At 38.5% G+C, this 22,969-nt stretch overlaps 1 protein-coding gene across 3 annotated transcripts; it reads right to left on the bottom strand.

Moving 5' to 3' along the window:
* Positions 1–1,159: 1,159 nt before the first annotated feature.
* On the bottom strand, positions 1,160–22,719 carry LOC143714425 (GTPase IMAP family member 8-like). Of its 3 annotated transcripts, none has more exons than XM_077205605.1 (4): positions 22,464–22,719; positions 22,294–22,359; positions 5,281–5,928; positions 1,160–5,027 (listed from the first exon to the last, which is right to left on the bottom strand). In XM_077205605.1, exons 2-4 carry the CDS (start codon positions 22,319–22,321, stop codon positions 4,033–4,035), a joined length of 1,671 nt encoding a protein of 556 aa, XP_077061720.1. In that variant the 5' UTR covers positions 22,322–22,359; positions 22,464–22,719; the 3' UTR covers positions 1,160–4,032. The 3 variants fall into 3 exon arrangements, with proteins under 3 accessions (XP_077061720.1, XP_077061721.1, XP_077061719.1); XM_077205606.1 differs by having other exon boundaries at positions 22,294–22,356; positions 22,464–22,694; XM_077205604.1 differs by having other exon boundaries at positions 22,294–22,694.
* Between the last annotated feature and the right edge of the window lie 250 nt (positions 22,720–22,969).

Genomic DNA, 22,969 nt, shown 5'->3' with positions numbered 1-22,969 from the left:
CCATCAATAAGTGCTTGTGTCGCTGTACTTTGAAGATCAGGAGCAAATTCACACACACACACACACACACACACACACACACACACACACACACACACACACACACACACACACACACACACACACACACACACACACACACACACACACACACACACCATGGATGTCCTTTTAAAAAATAGTTAAAAAAGAGGGGTAAACCATAGGGGAGTCATCATAATTCATAAATGGTGTCAATAAAAAAAATTGTGAACAACAGTATTGTGTCTTTCTTTAAAATTGCCCTTGGAATTTTAGAAAAGGGATAAATTGTGTTTGTCTTCATAAAATGCTGTGTAGGATACTGTTTTGTAGCTGTACAAAACATAACGACCAATAGAGAATGGTACTACAGCTAATCAAGGATCCATATGATTACACGGTACTGTATGTCTAATGGGCTAAATTTGGTTAATATCTGAATGTAACTATAAATTCACAACAACATATTGCACTCAGTCTTCCATATAAAAACCTATGGTGAATAGGCCTATAACTGCATTAGGTCATATACTTTTCATAACATAGTTGATCCAACTGTGTATTTTTAAATTTTCAATTCACAAAAACACATAGTCTTCTGTAGGCTGAGTGAAGAGAGTGAAGCCCAACTGAATAGCTAAAGACATTTTAATCCGTGCAGATCTAAACTGTAACGTTTATATTTAAATGAACAAAAAACAAATTCATGTGTAAGAGTCGATTTAATTATGTTATTTTGAAGTATATTCCCCTATTGGACGCATCAGGAACAACAGGGACGTAAAACTGTCAGGGGCGTATATCTGCCGGCTCCAGGTCTGCAGCCTCCCCATATAGGGTCTGGAACACAACACTAAGGTAATACTTGCTTTTTCCTTACTATATGCATGCCTTGTAAGGCCGTCTAACTCGATCCAATGGCGGTATTCAAATTAGCGGTGAAGGTCTTTGCGTGTTACTGTCTTTTCTCGCAGCAAAGTATTTTTGGTTAAATGCAATACATTTTATCTTATGTATTAACTTGTTTCTTCTGACTCCATAAAATGAAAAGGTTTTTCAATGATATCTGTGCATCATTAAATATACGTTAATGTTTGACTATTCCTTTTAACTCCAATGAAAATAAAGTCAAAGTCTGTTAGAATAATCAAGTATAACAATTTATTATGTCAGGTAAATGTATTATTACAATTCCATAATCAATTGAAAGATAATCAATGCAAACCATCAAATGTTCTAGAACAAAGAGGAAAATCCTTTACCCGACACTGTATGGCTACGTGAGCTGAGAGTCGCGAGAACCTCAACCACACGGGCTAATCTGAATACAGAAAACAGCCCTGAGCTCTCGCTGCGTTTCATAATATACCCAGACCTCATTTCAGATCTAAACATCATCCACAGTGGAAATTTACCTGTAAGTCACCATTTGCTAGCAGTGGAAAATTAGCATTCAGTCAAATGGTCAGAAGGTGTTAACTCAAAGACACACCCTCCAGTGTGGAAGATATTTCTAAACTTCCTAAGTACTTTATTACCTTTTGGGTTTACTTCTTTGGGAATGAGACATTTGTACCAGTCGCACCGAGACATTTCAAATAATACCAAACATGTATGATAATCATTCACATGAAACCATTTAGATTCTTGTGTGAGTTTGGGAGATCTCTGCCAGGATGAAGAATGGGGAGAGAAATGTAGATTAGGATGAGGGAGGTGAGACCTTCGTCTCAATAGTGCATGAGGGGGAGTTCAAATGTTAATTCCCTTTGTTTTCTCAGAGAGTGGCCGTCTCTTAAAGTCCTTCCAGTTTTTCCAGTCTTACACCTAATATTTGTTTCTTAATACTGGTTACATTCCATTTATTTACTCCTTGCCTCAAAATAAATTTCCCAAACACGGCTCACTGTGTTTTCTTTTATCATCTTCCAATACATTTTGTTCTCACATTAAACCAGTCTCTGTGTAGTCTTTATGAACCCAATAAAATATTTTTATCAAATTATGTATAAATTTGCATCATATAGCCATGAATGTGTTTTGTGTGCTGGCATGAAGAACGTCACCATCATTGTGTTTCATATACCGAATGTTGATGTCTGTGAGTGTTTGACTGACTCAATCTAGTTTTAAACCGAGCTTTACCATATACAATATTTCACAAATCAACACTTAACAGCTGAAACAATAATATTGTTGCAAATTATATATTTTAGTCCTTTATCAATTCCTTGAGTCATCAATCACAGAAAAATCAGACGTTTTGTCTGTTATTTAAACAGGCATGTTGATCTGCTTTATCAATGCAGAAATGTTCTTCATTAACACCTGCAATTGCTGATAAGCAATGACTAAATAAGATTCAAGGGTCAAGAGCCCAACTAAAGCAAACACTGATCTCCATGATGGTGACCTCAAACTAAACATTTTCAATGTTTATCCGACTGCGCCACTGTTTGTCCGACTGTTTGCACTGTATTTTATTTTATGTTTTAATTATTCTGATTTCATTTGATTATTTCTGTATTTTATCTTTTATTCTAAACTGTTTTAATTATTCTGATTTCTTTTGATTATTTTAATTTCTTCTATGTAAAGCACTTTGAATTACCATTGTGTATGAAATGTGCTATATAAATAAACTTGCCTTGCCTTGCCTTGCCTATAAGATCTTCTGTAGACGTGACAGAAATAAAGTGAGTCTAGTCACACATGCCAACCCTCCCGATTTTTCCGGGAGACTCCCGAATTTCAAAGCCCCTCCCGAAAATCCCCCGGACCGACCTTTCTCCCGAATTTCTCCCGATTTCCACCCGGACAACAATATTGCTACACCATCCGTCACTGGGCGCCGTTTCAGACCGAACAATAATAAAAGTTACACCTCGAAGTCAAGCGCGGCAATCAGAACAGAAAAAGAAGCAGAAGAAGAAGGGGAAAAGGAAGAAAGAAGAGACCATGGCGAATAAAAAGAGAAAATATGCCTGCTAATTCTTAACTGAATGGAAAAAAGAATTCATGTTCATCCAGGACAGCTCGAAGGGGAAGGGATATGCTGCCTGCAAATTTTGTAGATCAGACTTCTCCATTGAACACGGTGGCCGAACGGATTTAATTACACACATAGGGTCAGAAAAGCACAAGGCTGCGGCAATGCAGCACCGGTCACAGCCCAGTATTTTGGGCCATCTTTCCAAAGGTAGACCCGATGGTGTTATTTATGCCGAGACAAAGATGGCTATGCTGTTAGCTACAAGCAACATCCCGTTCACATTTGCGGATGTTTTCAACAAATCCGTGAAGAATGTGTTCCCTGATTCAGATATTGCTCACCAGTACGCAAACAGAAGAACAAAGGCTACTCAAATAGTGAAAGGTGAGTGTATATAAAATAATACTGTTTTCTAAGAGTTAGGGTTGAGACTTGTCCCTTCATAATACGGATTTGTCCCTTATTTTAAGATTGAATTGTTAAAGAAAAATAATAAATGAATGTAAAATAAATGAATTACATATTTCTTTGCGTTTGTGATATATATGGGAGTCTTATATTGGGAATAACTGACAAAAAATTGCATGCTTTCCACAACAATATATATATATACTGGCATAGACTCCTGCTGTACATAATGCAAGATTAATTTGATATTGTTTCAAAGTAAATGAAATTATTTAACTTAAGTTGAACAAATATTAATTTTATGTTGATCTTGATCTATTTTTCATCTGATGAAAAATCAATGTTAAGTTTCAACCTTGATTCAATGTTGGTCTACTATCAGGGGTATACTATGTTTTCACTAGGGAAGGTTTACATCTATCTTGAAATTCTTGTTTAAAAATAACAACATGGATTTGAAAAGTAATAACATAAAAAATATGTGGGTGGACGATGTACAGGATGGATTCAGAGAGGAGGTGGGCCTAAAAAAAGGTTGAAAATCACTGATATACTTCATTTCATTCACAGTGGGGTAACTCAAAGTTTGTCTTGTGTGTCTGATCAGTTCCTTACTGAACTGTACACATTTTCTGTTGTGCTAGTTTCCGTGTGGCATTGATTGCAAGTTTAACAGCCTCAGCATGTCTGAATCCTTTGCTCTCAGCCTCCTTTATTGTGCTCTCCTTCTCCTCAAGGGTCACCATCTTCTCCAGTACTCTGCGTATATCTGATACTGTTACAAGAGGACTCATAAGAAGCTCTGCCATAAACGTGTCAGTAAAAGATTTCTTAGCTTCATGTCGTGACTGCTCTGCTAAACGCCAGTATATTTCCTGCCATTCTGTTTGAGTGACTCGTTTGTTTTTCTGTTTGAACTGCTCCACTTTCTCATCCAAGTTTGGCTTCTGGATCTCCTGAATGCATTTCTCTGTTCCTCCAAACATCTCATTTGTAAAGTGTCCATTTTCTTCCATCATCTTCTCTATTTTACTGATCAGATCTTTGAACTGTGGGAAACTGGCAGAATCATTATCTAAACAGAAGAATCGATTTCCACAGTTCCGTACAAGGGTTAAAAGATCTGGATCACCATTCTGTAGAAACTGCTCAATGGTTTTCCTTTTCTTCTCTAACTGGTCTTTGTGAGTGAAGAGGATCATGGAATATTTTTCCATCTGTTCTCCAAACACTTCTTTGAGCTCCTTTATTGTATTCTTCTCCTCCTCAGTGAATCGACCCACTTTTATGACGATAATAAAAGCGTGTGGTCCAGGAGACGTGTAAGTTATGCATTTCATTATTTCGGTTTTAACCTCCTTTTCATTGAGTTTATTATCATAAAGTCCAGGTGTGTCGATCACTGAGATCTGTTTACCGATCCTCATTGTAGTTTTTGACTGACACTGTTTCGTCTGAGAGTTTGAGCTGGCTGAAGATTCAAACACGTTTCTGCCGATGATGGTGTTTCCAGTGGCACTTTTCCCAGCTCCAGTTTTTCCCAGCAGAACCAGTCTGATCTGGTCTTTCCTCTCAGGAATCACATCTGATGGAGACTCTTCTGAAACTACAGCAGAACAATCACAACACTCATCAACATCAATGTGCTGTTTATTTAAAGCTTAATATTCTCAATAAACTCTCTTTTTAGCTCAGTCGTACAAATTTTTAGAGTTTTTTTTAAGACATTTTCAAATGCCCTTAATTAATTTTAGCATGAAAAATCATATATTGTTGAAGTAATTTAAAACATAAAAATAATATCTGTCTCATTGCTGTCAATTGCTGATTGTTCTTTTTTTTTTTTTTTTTTTACTTACAATTGGCATCAGGCTCATATTTGCTTGATCTCCTTTTCATTTTTTCCATGACAAATTTCCCTCCATTTTCTCCCATTAAAACTTCAATCTTCTGCAGTAGAGCTTTTACAGTCTTCTTTTTTTTTAAACAATGAAACTTTCCTCCACATTCTGTCACCAGTTGCTGGAGATCTGCATGATCTTTATTTTGTAGATGTTCATCAATGGTCTGATTCTTGTCCAGTTCATCTCCGTGTGTGAACAGAATCATGATGTATTTCTGAACTTCAGGACCAAATAAACCTTTAATATAATCCAAGATCTCCTCCTCATTTTCCACAGGTTCCTCTAGAGGAACGGTGAGCAGAACTGCACTGAGACCTGATGAACATCGAGAGATCAGCTCATCCTTCATCTTCTCCAGCTTCTCTTCTTTCAGATCTGGATCCAGTAGATCTGGACAATCGATCACACACACCTGCTTCTCTCCAATCTGAGTTTTACCCTCACACACTTCAGACTCATGTTTCTTCTTACGTTTTTGGACTTTAAATGGTCCTTTTCCCAGTATAGTGTTTCCTGATGAGCTTTTTCCAGAACCCTTCCTGCCCATCAGAAGAATCCGGATCACTGGATCATCTGGACTGGAGCTGCTATTCGCTGAAATCTCTGAAATTAAAATATAAAATAAGACATAAGGTCATGTTGTCATTCTTCTTAATACAGGCCCCACCCCTGTCAACACTTTAATCTCACAGTGATGTCACCATGTGGTCACAACGTCCTCAGAGTGAGTCAGAGTGAGCTAAAAGAGTAACTCGCAGCACTCTCAGTGTGTGCTCAAACTATGGCCACAATATGAGCTCATCCCAGCTAGAAATGTTATTGGACGTGGACTCCAACATCACTCAGGCATCAAATTTATATAAAAATTGCTTTTAGATACGCTTTTGGATCACTGTGAACTCACATTGTGATCATATGGAGAGAGCACTGTGAGATCAATGTGTTGATGGGGGAACCACCCATATGCAGTAACACATTGCAACTTTCAAGGTCCAGAAAGGTAGTAAAGACATTGTTAAAGTAGTCCATGTGTCTCCAATGGATCAACCTTACTGTTATGAAGCGACAAAAATAATTTTAGTGTGCAAAACAAAAAATGATATGTATATGAATGTCACATTAGATGAGGATTTTGTTAATGTATGTCGTATCTTTTCTTCCTTAACAAGCAGTAATGACCACTGACGACTTGAATTAAATAAAACGAACTGTTTACTGAAGTTAACGAACAGGATTACACATTGATACAGCGCACAAACATGGAGTCATTTTTTTTCTCTTCTCTACCTAGTTCTATCTGCGCGCTCAGCCCCCTAAGCATTTTGGGTAAACTTTTCTTAAAGCTGAACAACCTTATAAATGACAACACTGTTTCTGTTATTATTAAAGATAATTATTTAAACATTTCTATTCTAATTAATTCACAACATCCTCCCCCCATGAACAAATGTTCATCAACTTAAATCTCTAATGCATAAAGCAATTGAACGGGTCTCTTTAACACAGTCCTTGTGGATGTGCGAACAGCACAGGATCTAACTTTGCCATCTCGGCCTGGAAACAGTTCTTCAATTTTTCCTAATTTCCAGGTTTGTCTCGGCATGTTGGCATCTCCAATGAGAACAATGTCACCCATCTTCAACTCAGTAGGTTTCTGTGTTTTGCAGGAATGTGCAGATTTCAGGTCCAGTAGATAGTCCTTCCTCCAGCGATTCCACAGGTTGGTCATGAGTCGGTTCCTGTATCTCCACCTCTTTGTCATATCCTCTTTACTCACAGTGGGATGATCATAGTCTGCTGGAAATGGTTTTGGAGGCAGTGAAGTGAGTCGTTCACCAACCAAGAAGTGTGCTGGTGTTAGTGGCTGCGGCTCGTCGATCTCATTGTGTACAAAGGTGAGGGGTCTGGAATTCAGTGTGGCCTCTACTTCTGCAAGGAGTGTAGACATTTCTTCAAAGGTAAGCGATGCTTTTCCTAGCACCTTTCTCAGGCTCGTTTTCACAGACCTTACAAGCCTCTCCCAAAATCCACCCCACCAGGCTGCTCGTTCTACAATGAAACGCCAAGTGATGCCCTTCCATGAGAAGTATTCCAGAATTTGTGGATCTTTGATGGCCTTCCACAGCTCACTAAGGTCTTGATTTGCTCTCTTAAAGGTTTTAGCATTGTCTGAATAGATGACCTTGCACAGCCCTCTTCTGGAAACAAATCGCTTGAGTGCTAACAAGAAACTTTCTGTTGACTGACTTGAAACCAGCTCCAAATGCACTGCTCTAGTGATAGCACATGTGAACAGAGCAACATAAGCCTTGCATAATGCACGATCATTCTTCACATACAGTGGACCTGCAAAGTCTATGCCAGTTACTTCAAATGGGGGGGGTCTCTGATATTCTGTCTCGGGGTAATGGAGCCATGTCCTGCTGTGCGGGCTTTGCTTTAAATCTTTTGCACACAGTACATTTTGACACAATACTTTTCACAATTTGTCTGCCTCGCAAAATCCAATATCTACTTCTAATTTGTACTAGTGTGTCTCTCAGACCAGAATGCATGATAAATTCATGGTTGTGCTGAACCAGCAGCTCACAATATCTGTCTTTGTTGGGCAGAATCCATGGATGTTTTTCTCTGTAACTAAATTCTGACTGTTGCAGTCTGCCTCCAACACAGAGCAATTCATCTTCGTCGAGGAAAGGTTTTAGGTCTCTGATTTTTGAATCTGCATTCAGGGTCTTACCAGCTTTCAGCAAATTGATTTCATGACTAAAGCTGCTATCTTGTGTCACCTTTATCCAGTACTTCTCGGCCTCAAACATTTCATCAGCAGTCAACTCACCTCGCATTTTGGAGCTTGAACTTGTATTGTACACAAACCGCTTGATCCAAGCGGTGACTCGCAGAACTCGCTTCAGCTTACTGTACTTCAGTAATTCCAGCACAGGTTCCATTCCCTTTTCGTCACTGCCGCTACTGAGTTGCACGATGACCTGCTGACCTTGCTTTAGCTCACTAGTCACATCTTCATCGCTTTGATCTTCATCTCTCTCTCTTCCAATTGATTCAGTGCAGTCAGAAATGAAGGTCCTTTCCACCACAGTTCACTTTCTTTCAGGTTAGTTGCAGTCTGACCTCTGGTGGGAAGGTCCGCAGGATTGAACTTGCCTTTACAGTGAGACCACATAGCAGGATTAGTTAAAGACTGGATTTCTGACACTCGGTTTGACACAAACTGTTTCCATTTGTGAGCTGGACTGCGAATCCACTGCAGCACAATCATCGAATCCGTCCACATATGAACTTGATGTAGCTCCAGATTCAGAGGCTTTAACAGACTGTTTCCTAGTCTTGCTCCAATCACTGCTCCCATCAGCTCAAGACGGGGCAGTGAGATCTTCTTCAGGGGGGCTACCCTGGACTTAGAAGCAACAAGGCATGTGGTCTTTGCTCCATCCTCAGCTACTCGCAGCAGGTAAGCGACAGTACTATAAGCTTTCTCGCTTGCATCACAAAACACGTGGAGTTGATGTGCGTCGTGTCTGTGCACTGATTTTATTCCATACCAACGAGGAATGTGTATGTGGTGGATCTGTGGAAGTTCTGAACACCATCCTTTCCATTCTTGTGCAAGATCAGTGGGCAGCTCCTCGTCCCAGCCAAGGCCTCGTATCCACATCTCTTGGAAGAGGCATTTTACTCGCACAGTGAATGGGGTAAGAAAGCCTATTGGGTCGAATATGCGAGCAGAGAGCTTTAGAACACTTCTTTTAGTATTCTCTCTTTTAGCTACAGCATCCAGCAGTGCAGCCAGGTCAAAGACAAATTCATCTGTTTTTGTTCTCCATACCAAGCCTAGTACCTTCAGCACTGATCCATGCGTTTCTGTCTCCTCTGAAGGTTCACTCATTGTCGTCTTCCATTTCTCCTTCAATGCAGCACAGTTGGTTGTCCACTTGCAAAGGTCCATGCCAGCTGCAGACATAATCTCCCTTGCACCAGTAGTTATGGAGAAGGCATTTTCAACATCACTTGCACTTGAGATTAAGTCATCAACATAAAGTGATTCTTTTATTATCTTTACTACCTCAGGAAGTTGGTCTTCATATTCCTTCAGATGCTTTCTCACTGTAGCTGCCAGGAGGAATGGGCTGGGGGACACTCCAAACACCACTCTCGTCATCCGTAGCACACGCAGCGTCTCACCTGCGTCTTCATGGGGTGGTGCAGTGAGCCAGAGGAACCGCACTGCATCTCTGTCCTTCTCAGCAAGAGAAATCTGCAAGAAGGCCTTCTTGATGTCTGCGGTAAATGCAATCTCATTCAGTCTGAATTTTATTAGTATGCTGAGCAGATCTGGATTCAGGTTAGGACCAGTAAGTAGACAGTCATTCAATGATGGAAAGCCAATGTCATGTGATGAAGCATCAAACACTACTCTGAGCTTTGTTGTTACCTTGTCCTCCCGAAGAACAGCATGATGAGGCATGTAATACTTTACAGTGTTTGGAGCTGATCCATCCTCCATCACGTCTTCGACGATGCCTTGCTTAAGGTATTCATTCACGACTTCATTATATCTGTGATACAACACTACATCTGACCGCCACTTTATTTTAAGTCCTTCAAATCTTTTTCTTGCGATTCTGTAGTTATCTGGGAGTTCTGGTTTGTCAGGTCGCCATGGCAGCTCAACTTCATATCGCCCGTTTTTGTACTGAGTAGTTTTTTCAAACATGTGAAGAGCCTCCTCTTCTTCAGGGCTGTCTGTCTGCTGCATGGTAATGCCAAGGGACTCTATTTCCCAGAAGGCTTTCAGACGTTCTGAGACCAGCGTGTCTTCATTAATTTGTATGTGCATGCATGCTGTGTCGGAAACACTGGACATTGTGACTGGGCCCTGCACTGACCATCCAAAAATGCTCTCAATGGCCACAAGTGCATCTGTGATTCTTTCCACTTGGCCTGACACTATATGCCAATAATAGTCTGCACCAATCAGCATGGACAACTCTGTATCACAAGTGCTGGGGTCTGGGTAGTCTGCCAACTGCAAGCCTTTTCGTTTCAACTCTGCTTGGATGTGCTCACCTGGAATCTTCATCACAGCAGTGCACACTTGGGGGGTCTCGAGCGCTTCTACTTCCACCTTCTGCTCTTTGTTCCAGATGCTTTGTAGAATGACCTTCACTGTGTTGCGCCTTGATGTTACTGGTGCTGCAGAGCCAAAAGTATGAAGAGTGAACGTTTCTTGCTTTGTCACAGGCAATTTTAAAGCTCTTACTGTGTTCTCACTGATGAAGCTTCTCTGACTGCCCCCATCCAGTAGGCAGCGAATGCTTTTACGTCCACCAGGTCCTTCTGCCCATGCTCTTACAGTCTGAAGAAGCACAGTGTTCTGTTTATTGGGCTGTATCTTAACAGAATGCGAAGCAAATGAAGAAACTACATCATCTTTGTTGTCAGTGTCTGAAGTGTTTTTTTCTCCTTTCTCACACACAGCACTATGATGTCTGCCTCCACACAAATTACAGCACACCTTGGCCTTACAGAATCTTGCAATGTGTTTCGAACCAAGACAAACAAAGCATCGTCCCAGTTTCATCAATTTTACTTTTCGAGCAGCAATATCAGTTCCTGGACACAGTTCTGTTTTGTGTGCTGCACTGTCACAGAAAAGACATATCTGTAATCTTTGACTGGTGGTTTGCAGTACTGCAGCTGACGGCATGTGATGCTTTTTCTGCTTCATTTCAATTGATGTGTCTGGTCTTTTAAATGGTTTTTGATAGCTCTGGCTGTCTTTGGAATTACCTGGCATAATCAGTTGCATGGCTCTTTCTCTGCTCAAAATCTCTTTCTGTAGAAATTCCATAACTTCCGAGACCTTCCATTCATCACTGGTTCCTCTTTGGCGACTGTACTGGAGAGTAATGTCGTCTGGAATCATCTGTAGCAGAACAGGGCATAGCAGGCTGCCGTATGCCTCTGATGCAACACCCAGCGATTCTAAGCTACGGATCTGTACTTCACATTCATCATAAAGTTGTCTCAGAGCACTCACATCGTGTGATTTCTTTACTGGGCAGAGATTCAACAACTTGGTCATATGCGTATTAATGAGCAGATCCTTTCTTCCGAACCGGTTCAGAAGCAGATCGATCGCGTGATCGTAATTACCGTCTGTCAACATCAATCCCGCTATTGCCTTTGAAGCAGCGCCGGTTACGTATGTCTTTAAGTAATTAAACTTCTCTGTTTTGCTCAGCGCGTCGTTTCTGTGAATAGCGGTTTCAAACTGATTCCAAAAGTCTTGCCACAAGCTAATTTCACCGCTGAACTTGCTGATAATTAACTTGGGTAACTTAACTGTTTGTCCGCGCTGCAATGGCACTGTTTCACACGGCCCGCTGTTAGTGCTTTCCCGGATTCTCTGCGTCACGTGCTGCACGCGAGCTTTCGCGCTGACGACTCGCTCTCCATACTCCTCCGCATTAACAACTTCATTTTCCAAATCATCCATTTCTGTACACTCCTGTATTTCGCGATTCAACTCCAGTAGCGTTTCCTCTTTTGCAGATAACAGGGCTTACAGTTCACATAATCTGTCAACGATCGGATCTTCTTTGCCAACCTCTGTTTCTACGTCTTGCAAAAGTCTCGTCGTGGAACCGCGTACAGCTCTCCGTTTTCTGAGTAGTCTTTCAAGTCGCTCCGCCATTTCGGATGTTGCCTGCAAGTTATCCCGGGTTTCGGCACCAAAGATTGTCGTATCTTTTCTTCCTTAACAAGCAGTAATGACCACTGACGACTTGAATTAAATAAAACGAACTGTTTACTGAAGTTAACGAACAGGATTACACATTGATACAGCGCACAAACATGGAGTCATTTTTTTTTCTCTTCTCTACCTAGTTCTATCTGCGCGCTCAGCCCCCTAAGCATTTTGGGTAAACTTTTCTTAAAGCTGAACAACCTTATAAATGACAACACTGTTTCTGTTATTATTAAAGATAATTATTTAAACATTTCTATTCTAATTAATTCACAACAATGTATAACAGAGGAGTCAAATCCAGGGTCAGAAAGTAAAAGTCCTGCCATATTTTTATTTCACCCATGAACTCACACAGCAAAAACTCCTGTGTTACATTAACTCTCATGGGAGTTTATTTGACTCCAGACTCAAGAGTGTTAAAGTTAATGTTACAATTAAGTGATTGATTGAGTGATGACTGAGTATTATTGAAGACACCTGATGGAGAAAGGCCCATTTTTAAGTCTCCATTATGGTGGTCAGTGTTTACTTTAGTTGAGCTCTTGACCCTTAAACTGATAATGTTCGTTTTTTTGTTTGACTGTTGTAACTGAGTTATAACTGTCAGATGAACAACAAGAAAAGCTGGTCAGGTGGTGTTGGTTGTGTTTAGATGAAACTACATGTTGACGTTGACCTGAATCACAGAACTCATTAAGAAAAATTTACCTTATTGATTACAACAGAATATGATTATACAGTATACTATTTTCTGCATTATCAATATATCTTAAAAGTTGTTCTGATCCAAAAACTTTTATGAACTTTGGACACACAGACATCAAGAATCACCCTGTGATTCTCACCAATGGTCACAATTATAAAGCATGTTGCAGTGCATTCTGGGTGCAACCAATCAAAACTCATCCATGGCTCCCATCATGCATTGTGGTATGAATAAATTATGATCTGAAGTTTCTTAGTAATTTCCTTTACCTAATTGAATATTCTGTTTGTCAACATGGTTGAGACTCATACACTGAATACTGATGTCTGTGTGTGCCTAAAATAAAGAGTTGCTTTTTTTATCAGAACAACTTAAAATAAATCATTTAGATTATACAGATAAACTTGGAATATTTTCTTTAGAAACTTTGTGATACTGTAATGACCAATATGCTTTTAAGATAAGAGAAGGCTCTAAACGAGTTTAGTGACACTGATCAAATGATGATTATGTGTAAACATAACATCATCTGATCACCTTTTCTCTTTGCTCATCTGGCTGTTATAACTCAATTACAACAGTCAAACAAAAGATTGATTAAATATTTAAAGGTCACCTGCCCAACTAAAACAAACACTGATCTCTCTAATGGTGACTAAAAATGGAGATTTTCTCCATCAGTGATTCTGCTTGTTATCATCAGGTGTCTTCAATAATGCTCAATCATCACTCAATTAATCATTTAATTAGCTCATTAACTTTAACACATTTGATTGTTAATTTAACACTCATATTTTAACACTTTAACAATATTGAGTCTGGAACCAAATAATCTCCCATGAGAGTTAATTTAACACAGGAGTTTTTGCTGTGTGAGTTCATGGGTGGAATAAAAATATGGCAGGAATTTTACTTTCTGACCCTGGATTTGACACCTCTGATGTATAACTGTGAATTGAAAATATTAAGAACATTAAAAAGTGTATGCTCACAGATAGGGCTGGGCGATATATCGCACGATATTGTTATGCGCATCGCGTCAGTAAAGCCGGTTCCTTGATTAGTAGTAAATCGCCTTCACCTGCTTTCAGATGGAGCGGCATTTACTACAAAGAGCCGTAGTTCACTGACAAGCTGAGCCATATCGCATCAATATTGCGGACGTATCGCCAGCGATAATTAATGCGATATGGCTCAGCTTGTCAGTTAACTACGGCTCTTTGTACACAGCAAAAACTCAGTGTTAAATTAACACACCTGGGAGTATATATGAGTCCACACTCAAGAGTGTTAAAGTTAATGAGATATTTAAGTGATTCATTTAGTGATGATTGAGCATTATTGAAGACACCTGATGTTAACAAGCAGAATCACTGAAGGAGAAAACCGGAATTTCAGGTCACCATTATGGAGATCATTGGTTGCTTTAGTTGGGCTCTTGACCCTTATATTATTAACTTTAACTTTTGTTTGACTGCTTTATCTGAGTTATACCTGCCAGATTTACAAAGAAAAAAAATGATCTAACGGTATTGGTTATATTATGACATTCATCATTTGAACTAAATGTTTGTGATTTATGCTGTTGGTTATAGCATAACTGAGATTCTGCAAAAATATCCAGAATTTGAGATATAATATTAAGGATTTCTTAAAAGTTGTAAAAAAAAAAAAAAAAATTCTTTCATTTAGGCACACACAGACTTCAAGATTCAGTCAATGCATCTCAACAATGGTGACGAGCAGAATATTCAATTAGGAAAAATAAATTACATAGACAATTCAGATCATAATTTATTCATACCACAATGCATGATGGGAGCCATTAATGAGTTGTGATTGGTGACAACGAGGATTATTATTGTCACCACGGTTGAGATTCACAGGCTGATTATTGATATCTGTGTTTCTAAATAACTGCATTTGAAAGTGATTTGATCAGAACAATTTTTATCAAATGTTTTGGATTATAAGAAAAATACAATTATCATTTTCTTTAGAACCACTAAACTGTTGCCATCGAGTTAAACCAGATCATCTGATTGAGTTACATTTTTCAGATCACAGCTTGATTATGTCAAAACATAACCAACACTATCAGATCACACTTGTCTTTATTCATTTGACTGTAATAAATCAATAACAGCAGACAAACAATATTTAAACTTGAAGTATAAGGATCAAGAGCCCAACTAAAGCAAACACTGATCGCCATAACGGTGGCTTACAATTTGTGATTTTCTCCTTCAGTGATTCTGCTTGTTAACATCAGGTGTCTTCAATAATGGTCAATCATCACTAAATTAATCACTTAATTATCTCATTAACTTTAACACTCTTGAGTGTTAATTTAACACTCATATCTGCATCATATCGTCCATCTGAAAGCAGGTGAAGGCGATTTACTACTAATCAAGGAACCGGCTTTACTGATTAGATGCGCATAATAATATCGTGCGATTAATCGTGCAGCCCTAGCTCTTTGTACACAGCAAAAACTCCAGTGTTAAATGAACACTCCTGCGAGTGTATATGAGTCCACACTCAAGAGTGTTAAAGTTAAAGAGATAATTAAGTGATTCATTTAGTGATGTTTGAGCATTATTGAAGACACCTGATGTTAACAAGCAGAATCACTGAAGGAGAAAATCTCAAATTGTAAGCCACCGTTATGGCGATCAGTGTTTGCTTTAGTTGGACTCTTGAACCTTATTTTAATAACTTTAGATTTTGTTTGGCTGATGTATCTGAGTTATAATTGACAGATGAACAAAGAAAAAAGTGATCTGATGGTATTGGTTATATTATGACAATCATCATTTGAACTTTGTTTTTGACTTATGTTGTTGGTTTACAGCATAACTGTGATTCATTTGAAAGTGTTTTGATCAGAAAAAACGTTTATTAAATATTTTGGTTTATAAGAAACATAGCTATATTAATAAATGCTGTAGAATCATAGAGTTGTTGCCAATAAGTTAAACCAAACTATCTCAATAAGACTCATTTTCAGATCACAGCATGATTATGCCAGAACATAACCAACACTATCAGATCACACTTTTCTTTGTTTATTTGAGTGTTATAAATAAATAAATAACAGCAAACAAACATTTAAAGTGAATGTATAAAGGTTAAGAGCCCAACTAAAGCAAACACTGATCGCCATAACGGTTGCTTACAATTGAGATTTTCTCCTTCAATGTTTCTGCTTGTTAACACTGGAGTTTGTGCTGTGTAGTAAATGCCGCTCCATCTGAAAGCAGGTGATGGTGATTTACTACTAATCAAGGAACCAGCTTTACTGATGAGAAGCGCATAACAAAATCGTGCGATGTATCGCCCAGCCCTACTGAGATCATTTTGAAATTCCAGATCAGTGAGACACACACAGACATCAAGAATCGGCGTATGAATCTCTACAATGGTGACAATCAAAAGTTTCATGCTGCAATGCATGTTCGGTACCAGTGTAGTACAAAAAAATAATTTATGACTCTCAGCATGCATTGCAGCATGAATAAATTATGCAGATGAATTGTCTGGTTATTTTGTTTAATTTTAATTTTTTGCTTTTATTTTTGCTGTTGGTTTTGTGTTGACTTTTAGTACACAGCAAAACCTCCAGTGTTAAATTAACACTGAGTGTGGACTCATATAAACACTGAAGCGGTGTTAAAGTTAATGAGATAATTAAGTGAATTATTGAGTGATTATTGAGCATTATTGAAGACACCTGATGTTAACAAACAGAATCACTGAAGGAAAACCATTATAGAGATCAGTGTTTGCTTTAGTTGGGATCTTGACCCTTAAATTGTTAACTTTAGAATATGTTCGGCTGCTGTATGTGAGTTATAACAGCCACATGAACATATTGAAAAGGTGATCTGATGGCGGTGGTTGTGTTTTACATAATCATTATATCACAGTCATATTATCTGAATCACTGTACTCATATATAGGCCAATTTCTAAGTTATGTTCGCATTAATTGATTATAACAGCACTGTCCTTATATGGCATCATATTTTTGGCCTTTTCAATTAAACCAAATGATCAAAAAAATAAAACTTCAAATAAATGTATGTTGGCACACACAGACATCAAGAATTAGTGTATGAATCTCAGCAATGGTGACAAACAGATCACCTCTGAACATAAGCTCATTATTTATTCATGCAGCAATGCATGATGGGAGCCATGAATGAGTTTTGATTGGTGGCACCCAGAATACATTGCAACATGCTTTAATTTTTTCTATTGTTGAGATTCACAGGCAGATTCTTGATGTCTTTGTGTCTAAAAAAAACTGAACCGATTAAAAAAAAATATTTTGTATTTGAGACGTGTATAAAAATTTATTTGGATTACTTTGTAAAAGTTTAAAACACTATGCTGTACAAGAATAGTGCTGCTATCAGGGATTAAAGTGAAAAAAATTCTTCTGACTGAAATTTTTTTTCAGGCCAAGTCATATTCCTTTAACTTTATTTAAATAGTCGAGACCAATATCGTTTTAAGGGGAGATGTTTTAAACCGCTTTAATATTGCCAGTTTGCATATTTTAAAAGCTATTTTAATCTATGAAAAAAATTACTTAGCTTGACAAATAATCAACCATCTACATAACTTTTCAGTGCATGTTTTTATTTATCTTATAAGACCAAACAATGCTAAATTATATTAATATATAGTTTGTTTAATGGCAAATGGTTTTGGCTGAGGGCAAAGTGAAGTTTCATAACTTTATATATTTAGGCTATTTAACTTTAACTGTGTAGCTTATTAGAGAGCTGACTAATGTTTGACTGAATTGTTTGCTTTATTTCTCATTGTATAGCTTCTTATAGCCTACATATTAGGCTACTTATACTTTTATGGATATTATTGATAATTAAAACTGACATTTAACAAAAAGCAACAGGGTTGTGTAATGTTATATATTCTAAAATATATAAAATATTCTTTATATATTTTACTATGCATTCTCTTGTATGTGTACATGCATAATAAAATAAAATGATACAACCCTGTCTCTGTTTGTTAAGTTTGTCAGTTTTAATGATCAATAATGTTTCATATTTTTAAAATGAAAACAAAAAGAAGCAGGGTTGTGTTTTATATTTCGTGTTGTTATAAATATATGGAGTGAAGATAATCAATGTGCGTTGTCTGAACCACATTTGTGTGGCCATATAGGCCTAATATGTTTATGATAATATTTTCATTTATAAATGAAAAGAGGTGTTTTGTATATATTTCGTTTTATTGTTGATGAAAAGAGGCAGAGTTGTATTTTATACCATATTACATTTTATTGTTGCCTAAAATTTACATAAAGAGATAACCGGAGTAGCCAGAGCGAGCTGAGTGACGAAACCAAGATCGCCGCGGATCCGTTTGCAGAATAACCGGACTCGCGTCCTCGGGAGTTCGTTCTCCCGAGTCGAACTTGCCAAGTCCGAACTATCAAGGACGCAAGTCCGAGGTTTGCGTAGCCTATTGGTATTGAGAAACGGCCAATATTGACCCGCGTTCTGTTTTCTATCATGCGCCGTGCACGTTTGCGTTGACGTAATATGCACGCAAACGCACCAGGGTTCGATAGAATTAAGTTGAACGTGAAACCAGACCAACGCTGCGGGGGGCGCCGGGAACAAACTCGCTCGGATTCGGACCGCAGCAAACCAGCTGTAGCCTGACATGCACTTCTCCAAAACTAAGATTAATTGAGTGAACACGGAGCAGTTTTTCCGTGAGCGGGAATTGAAAACCCCGACTGGACCATAAGCGAAGTGATTACAGAATGTTAGAGTGGAGAGAGGAACGTGCTTTCGCTCCAATCCAGGCTTTATCACATCCCCCTCAGCAGGGTGAATACACCTCGTCTTTCCTTAATTTAAGACCTATTCAAACTAAAATTAAGACATTTATCACACTATTTGAGAAATGAAAGCCTATTTACGGCCTTAACATTATGAAAAGTGAATTTAAGACATTAAGGACAGACGGGAACCCTGCAATTGACGGAAATCCGTCATAGACTCGCTGCAATTAACGGAAATCCGTCGTAGCGACGGAGAACTTTAATCCCTGTGCTATAATTGATAAAGTAAACCTAATTTAGGCTCTCTATGAGTTCAGCTCATATGATTGTTAAATAATGATCATGTTAAAACTCAACCAACAAAATCAAACCACCTTTTCTATTTGTTTATCTTGCTGTTATAACTCACGTACAGCAGCCAAACAAAATCTAAAGTTAATGATTTTAGGGTCAAAGAGCCCAACTAAAGCAACCACTGATCACCATAACGGTGACTTAAAAATTACGGTTTTCTCCTTCAGTAATTCTGCTTGTTAACATCAGGTGTCTTCAATAATGCTCAATCATCACTCAATAATACACTTAATTATCTCATTAACTTTAACACTGCTTCAGTGTTACTTTAACACTGTTTCAGTGTTTATATGAGTCCACACTCAGAGTGTTAATTTAACACTGGGGATTTTGCTGTGTAGCGTGTTTTGTGTTTTTGCAATTTGATGTTATCTTTTTTGTTGACTGACACCATTGTTGAGATTCATTGGCTGATTCTTGATCTCTGTGTGTGTCTCACTGGAGCCATAGATCACTTTTTGTTCCTTTTTTTTTTTTAGAGAATGATGAGTTTAAAATAAAGTCCTTCATATCTGTTTGTGCAGCACTGCTTGAACTTTTGCTGAAGTTTCACAGTGTAATAATAAAAAACGATGTATTAAAACAGTGGTTCTCAAACCTGTCCTGGCGCACCCCCAACACTGTAGGTTTTCTTACCCATAAAATCCACTGGATCCGTCTACGGTGCGGAACGTCAGCGTCGCGGATGCCGCAGCTAATCGCGGCCATTATAGTCAATGCTCTAAAGTCCGCCAGCTGCGGACGCAGCGCGTCTCAGAAGCGGCCCAGAAGCGGCTTTCCGCGCCGCTTCGCTAAAGATAGGCGCCTAGTCTATTTTTGACGGACCCGCGTCCAAGCCGCACCGTAAATACAAAATGAAAGTAAAAAAAACACTGTCAATTTCAAAATAAACACCCTGTGCAGAAATCCCAATTGTATTGCACACCAATACATCCTTGGTAGGAACCATAGACTGACACACAACACAGAACGGCATAGAGGATCCGGTCGATTTTCAAAATAAAACACCCTGTGGAAAAATTAAGAAGTCACCAACGCTCCGCTGCTGAAACGCGTCTGAGACGCTTCCAGTGGACTTTGACGCCGAGCTAGGGACGCATCAAAAACGTGGCGCTGACGTTCCGCGCCGTAGACGGATCCAGTGGATTTTAGGGGTTAGTCTCCCTAATCAAACACACCTGATTCAACTCATCAGCTATGGAATATGGGTAGCAATATTCAATTTGAAATGCAATATGCAAAATGACAATGCAATATGTAAAATGGCAATGCATTTCTGTATTTAAATTTACATTTTTCCATTACATTTGTGCAACGTTTGGTGCAAAATGAAAATGATAATTCAATTATATAATTTACATTTGCCATTTCATACACTAGTTTTAATATGTAAATTGAATACATATTTTAACGCTTTATAAGTTGCAAAATTTAAATTAAAATGTATTAAAGAAATTATTAAATCTGTTTAAAATGTTCAAGCAAAAACTGTAGCAAAATTATCATTTAAATGTTATTTTTATTAATTGCATTTACACTCACAGTTAAGACACTTGCGTTTGCATTAATGTCCCGCAATGAATGTAGCAAAATTCAATGTGCAAATTGAAAATGCATTCCGAGCCGATCACGTGCACGCCCCACCCCGTCGTGTAAAGCGAAGTAACAGCTAGTAGTGGGAAGTTCGGATCATTTTACTGACTCGGATCTTTGAGTCTCGTTCAGCAAAGAGAACGAATCTTTTTTAGAGTCATTTCGTTCATTTCAGCATAATATAATTAAAATGGCATGTTAAATATCCCAACACATCTAGTACTTACGAAAATATTGATTACATTTGTAAAAAGAATAAAAATAAACTATAGGGTAATGCAGCCAAAGCCAAATTATAAGAAACCGAAATGTTTTATTAATTGATTAGTTGTTGGGTCTTAAGTTCAGGCTATTGCAGTCTGATTCTGTTAGTTCACCTCACCTCCTGATCCGAGACCTTCTTTCCTTTGCAACTTCATATTTATCAGGTTAGTTTTCCTCTCGTGTCTCGAGACATTAGCTGTCGACTCGTCAGTGTCTGACTCGGATCTGTCTGCTGGGCCGACCGTGCCGTGTGTGTGATGCAGCAGGGCCGGAAATAGAAATGATTAGTTCATCTCTCGAGTCTCGAGTTCGGGTTCGAGTCTTTCGTTATTCCTGTCAGTCCATAGAGACTATGCTGTCAGTACCGGACAGAGAAATGATTAGTTCATCTCTCGAGTATCGAGTTCGGGTTCGAGTCTTTCGTTCTTCCTGTCAGTCCATAGAGACTATGCTGTCAGTACCGGACAGAGAAATGATTAGTTCATTTTCTTCGAGTCTCAAGTTCGGGTTTTATAATCCTTCGTTCTTTTGTCACGTGACCGCTGGTATCTCACATCAAATACAACATTATATTCGTATTATTGACTGCGTCTGAATGTATATTGTTTTATATTTAGGAATTAAAATACAAAATATGTGCAAAACATTATCTGTAAAATAAAAGTTCCATCTTATATTGTCCCTGTCCTTCTCTTTTCTAAATGTTTCTTGTGCATCTGTGGTATGTTTTATTATATATTATACATTAATTAAGTACTATTATATTTAATACCTTAACTATACTTGTTTGTAAAAAGGTTGTAAATTAGTAGGCTATTCAATACGGTGACAAGTCACGTGACAAAAGAACGAAGGACTCAAACCCGAAGACTCGAAAAAATGAACTAATCATTTCTCTTTCCGGTACTGACAGCATAGCCTCTATTGGACTGACAGTAAGAACGAAAGACTCGGACCCGGCCGAACCCGAACTCGAGACTCGAAAGATGAACTAATCATTACTCTTTCCGGTACTGACAGCATAGTCTCTATGGACTGACAGGAAGAACGAAATCATCGGACCCGTCCCGGACCCGAAGACTCGAGAGAGATGAACTAATCATTTCTGTTTCCAGTACAGTTTCAGAACCCATATGTTGCGCAATGCGCATGCGCGGTCGACACAAAATGAACGAATCACTCTCTGAGACAACTCGGTAGTCCCGAGTCATATTAAAGATTCGTTCAAAATGAACGAATCGTTCATGAACGACACATCACTAGTAACAGCACAAGCGAAGTAAAAACGATTGAGCCTGTTATTTTACAGCGCCTTTTCCTTGAAACTCAAAGAAACATGTAAACAATAACTAACAACATCTTCCAATCTAATCTTAAAAGGATCAATTTAGCAACAACATTTGTTAAATACTGTGATTGCTTGAGTTCGTGTGAAGACATTTCTTACCTGTAGATGAGGAAGGCTTCTCTGCCATCTTCACTAAAAGTGACTTCACAATCCAATATAATGCTTCTTAGAAAAGAAATAAAGCACATTAATAAATCACACTCTTTATGTGAAATATATTGAGTATTTCGCCAGCAAAACCCTGAGAGAAAAGCAGCTGGTGTGGTTACATTTATTTCCGTGTTGACACGCTCCTCGCTGCAGTTAAACCTGTTCTACCTGTTACCTGTTAGAGGAGGAGACTGATTCACCCAAAACTATGGCGTTATTTTTTAGTCAAAAGTTATGAGCGTGTAAGACATGCTCACGAGCACATTATGTTGGGTTTCTGCTCGCGGACTGCTGTTTTGCTCGCGCAGTGGATTCCTGCTCGCTCAGCTGATTTCTGCTCCCTCGAGTCTACATGACTTTTGACAATTTGGGGGCGGAACTAAGGAGGGCACTGACCCTCTTATGATTGGTCACTTTAATCGTAATCACAACCATAGGGACATCTTTGTACTTTGATTGACAGCTCTCATTACAGGAAGCACGGAGTCAAAGTATCTGACGGAGTTTTTTTTTTTTTTTCATTTTTATTGAAATATCAAGATTTACAGACAAACATGGCTGCATAACTTCCTTTTCTTTAGAATAGGATACAAGGACGATATAGTCATAGGGAGCAGCTCTTAAT

The sequence above is a fragment of the Siphateles boraxobius genome, unplaced genomic scaffold, assembly GCF_051911475.1.
Source record: "Siphateles boraxobius isolate OS27281-9 unplaced genomic scaffold, OSU_SipBor_1 54, whole genome shotgun sequence".
Taxonomy (NCBI): domain Eukaryota; kingdom Metazoa; phylum Chordata; class Actinopteri; order Cypriniformes; family Leuciscidae; genus Siphateles; species Siphateles boraxobius.
This window is presented reverse-complemented; position numbering and strand designations above follow the sequence as displayed.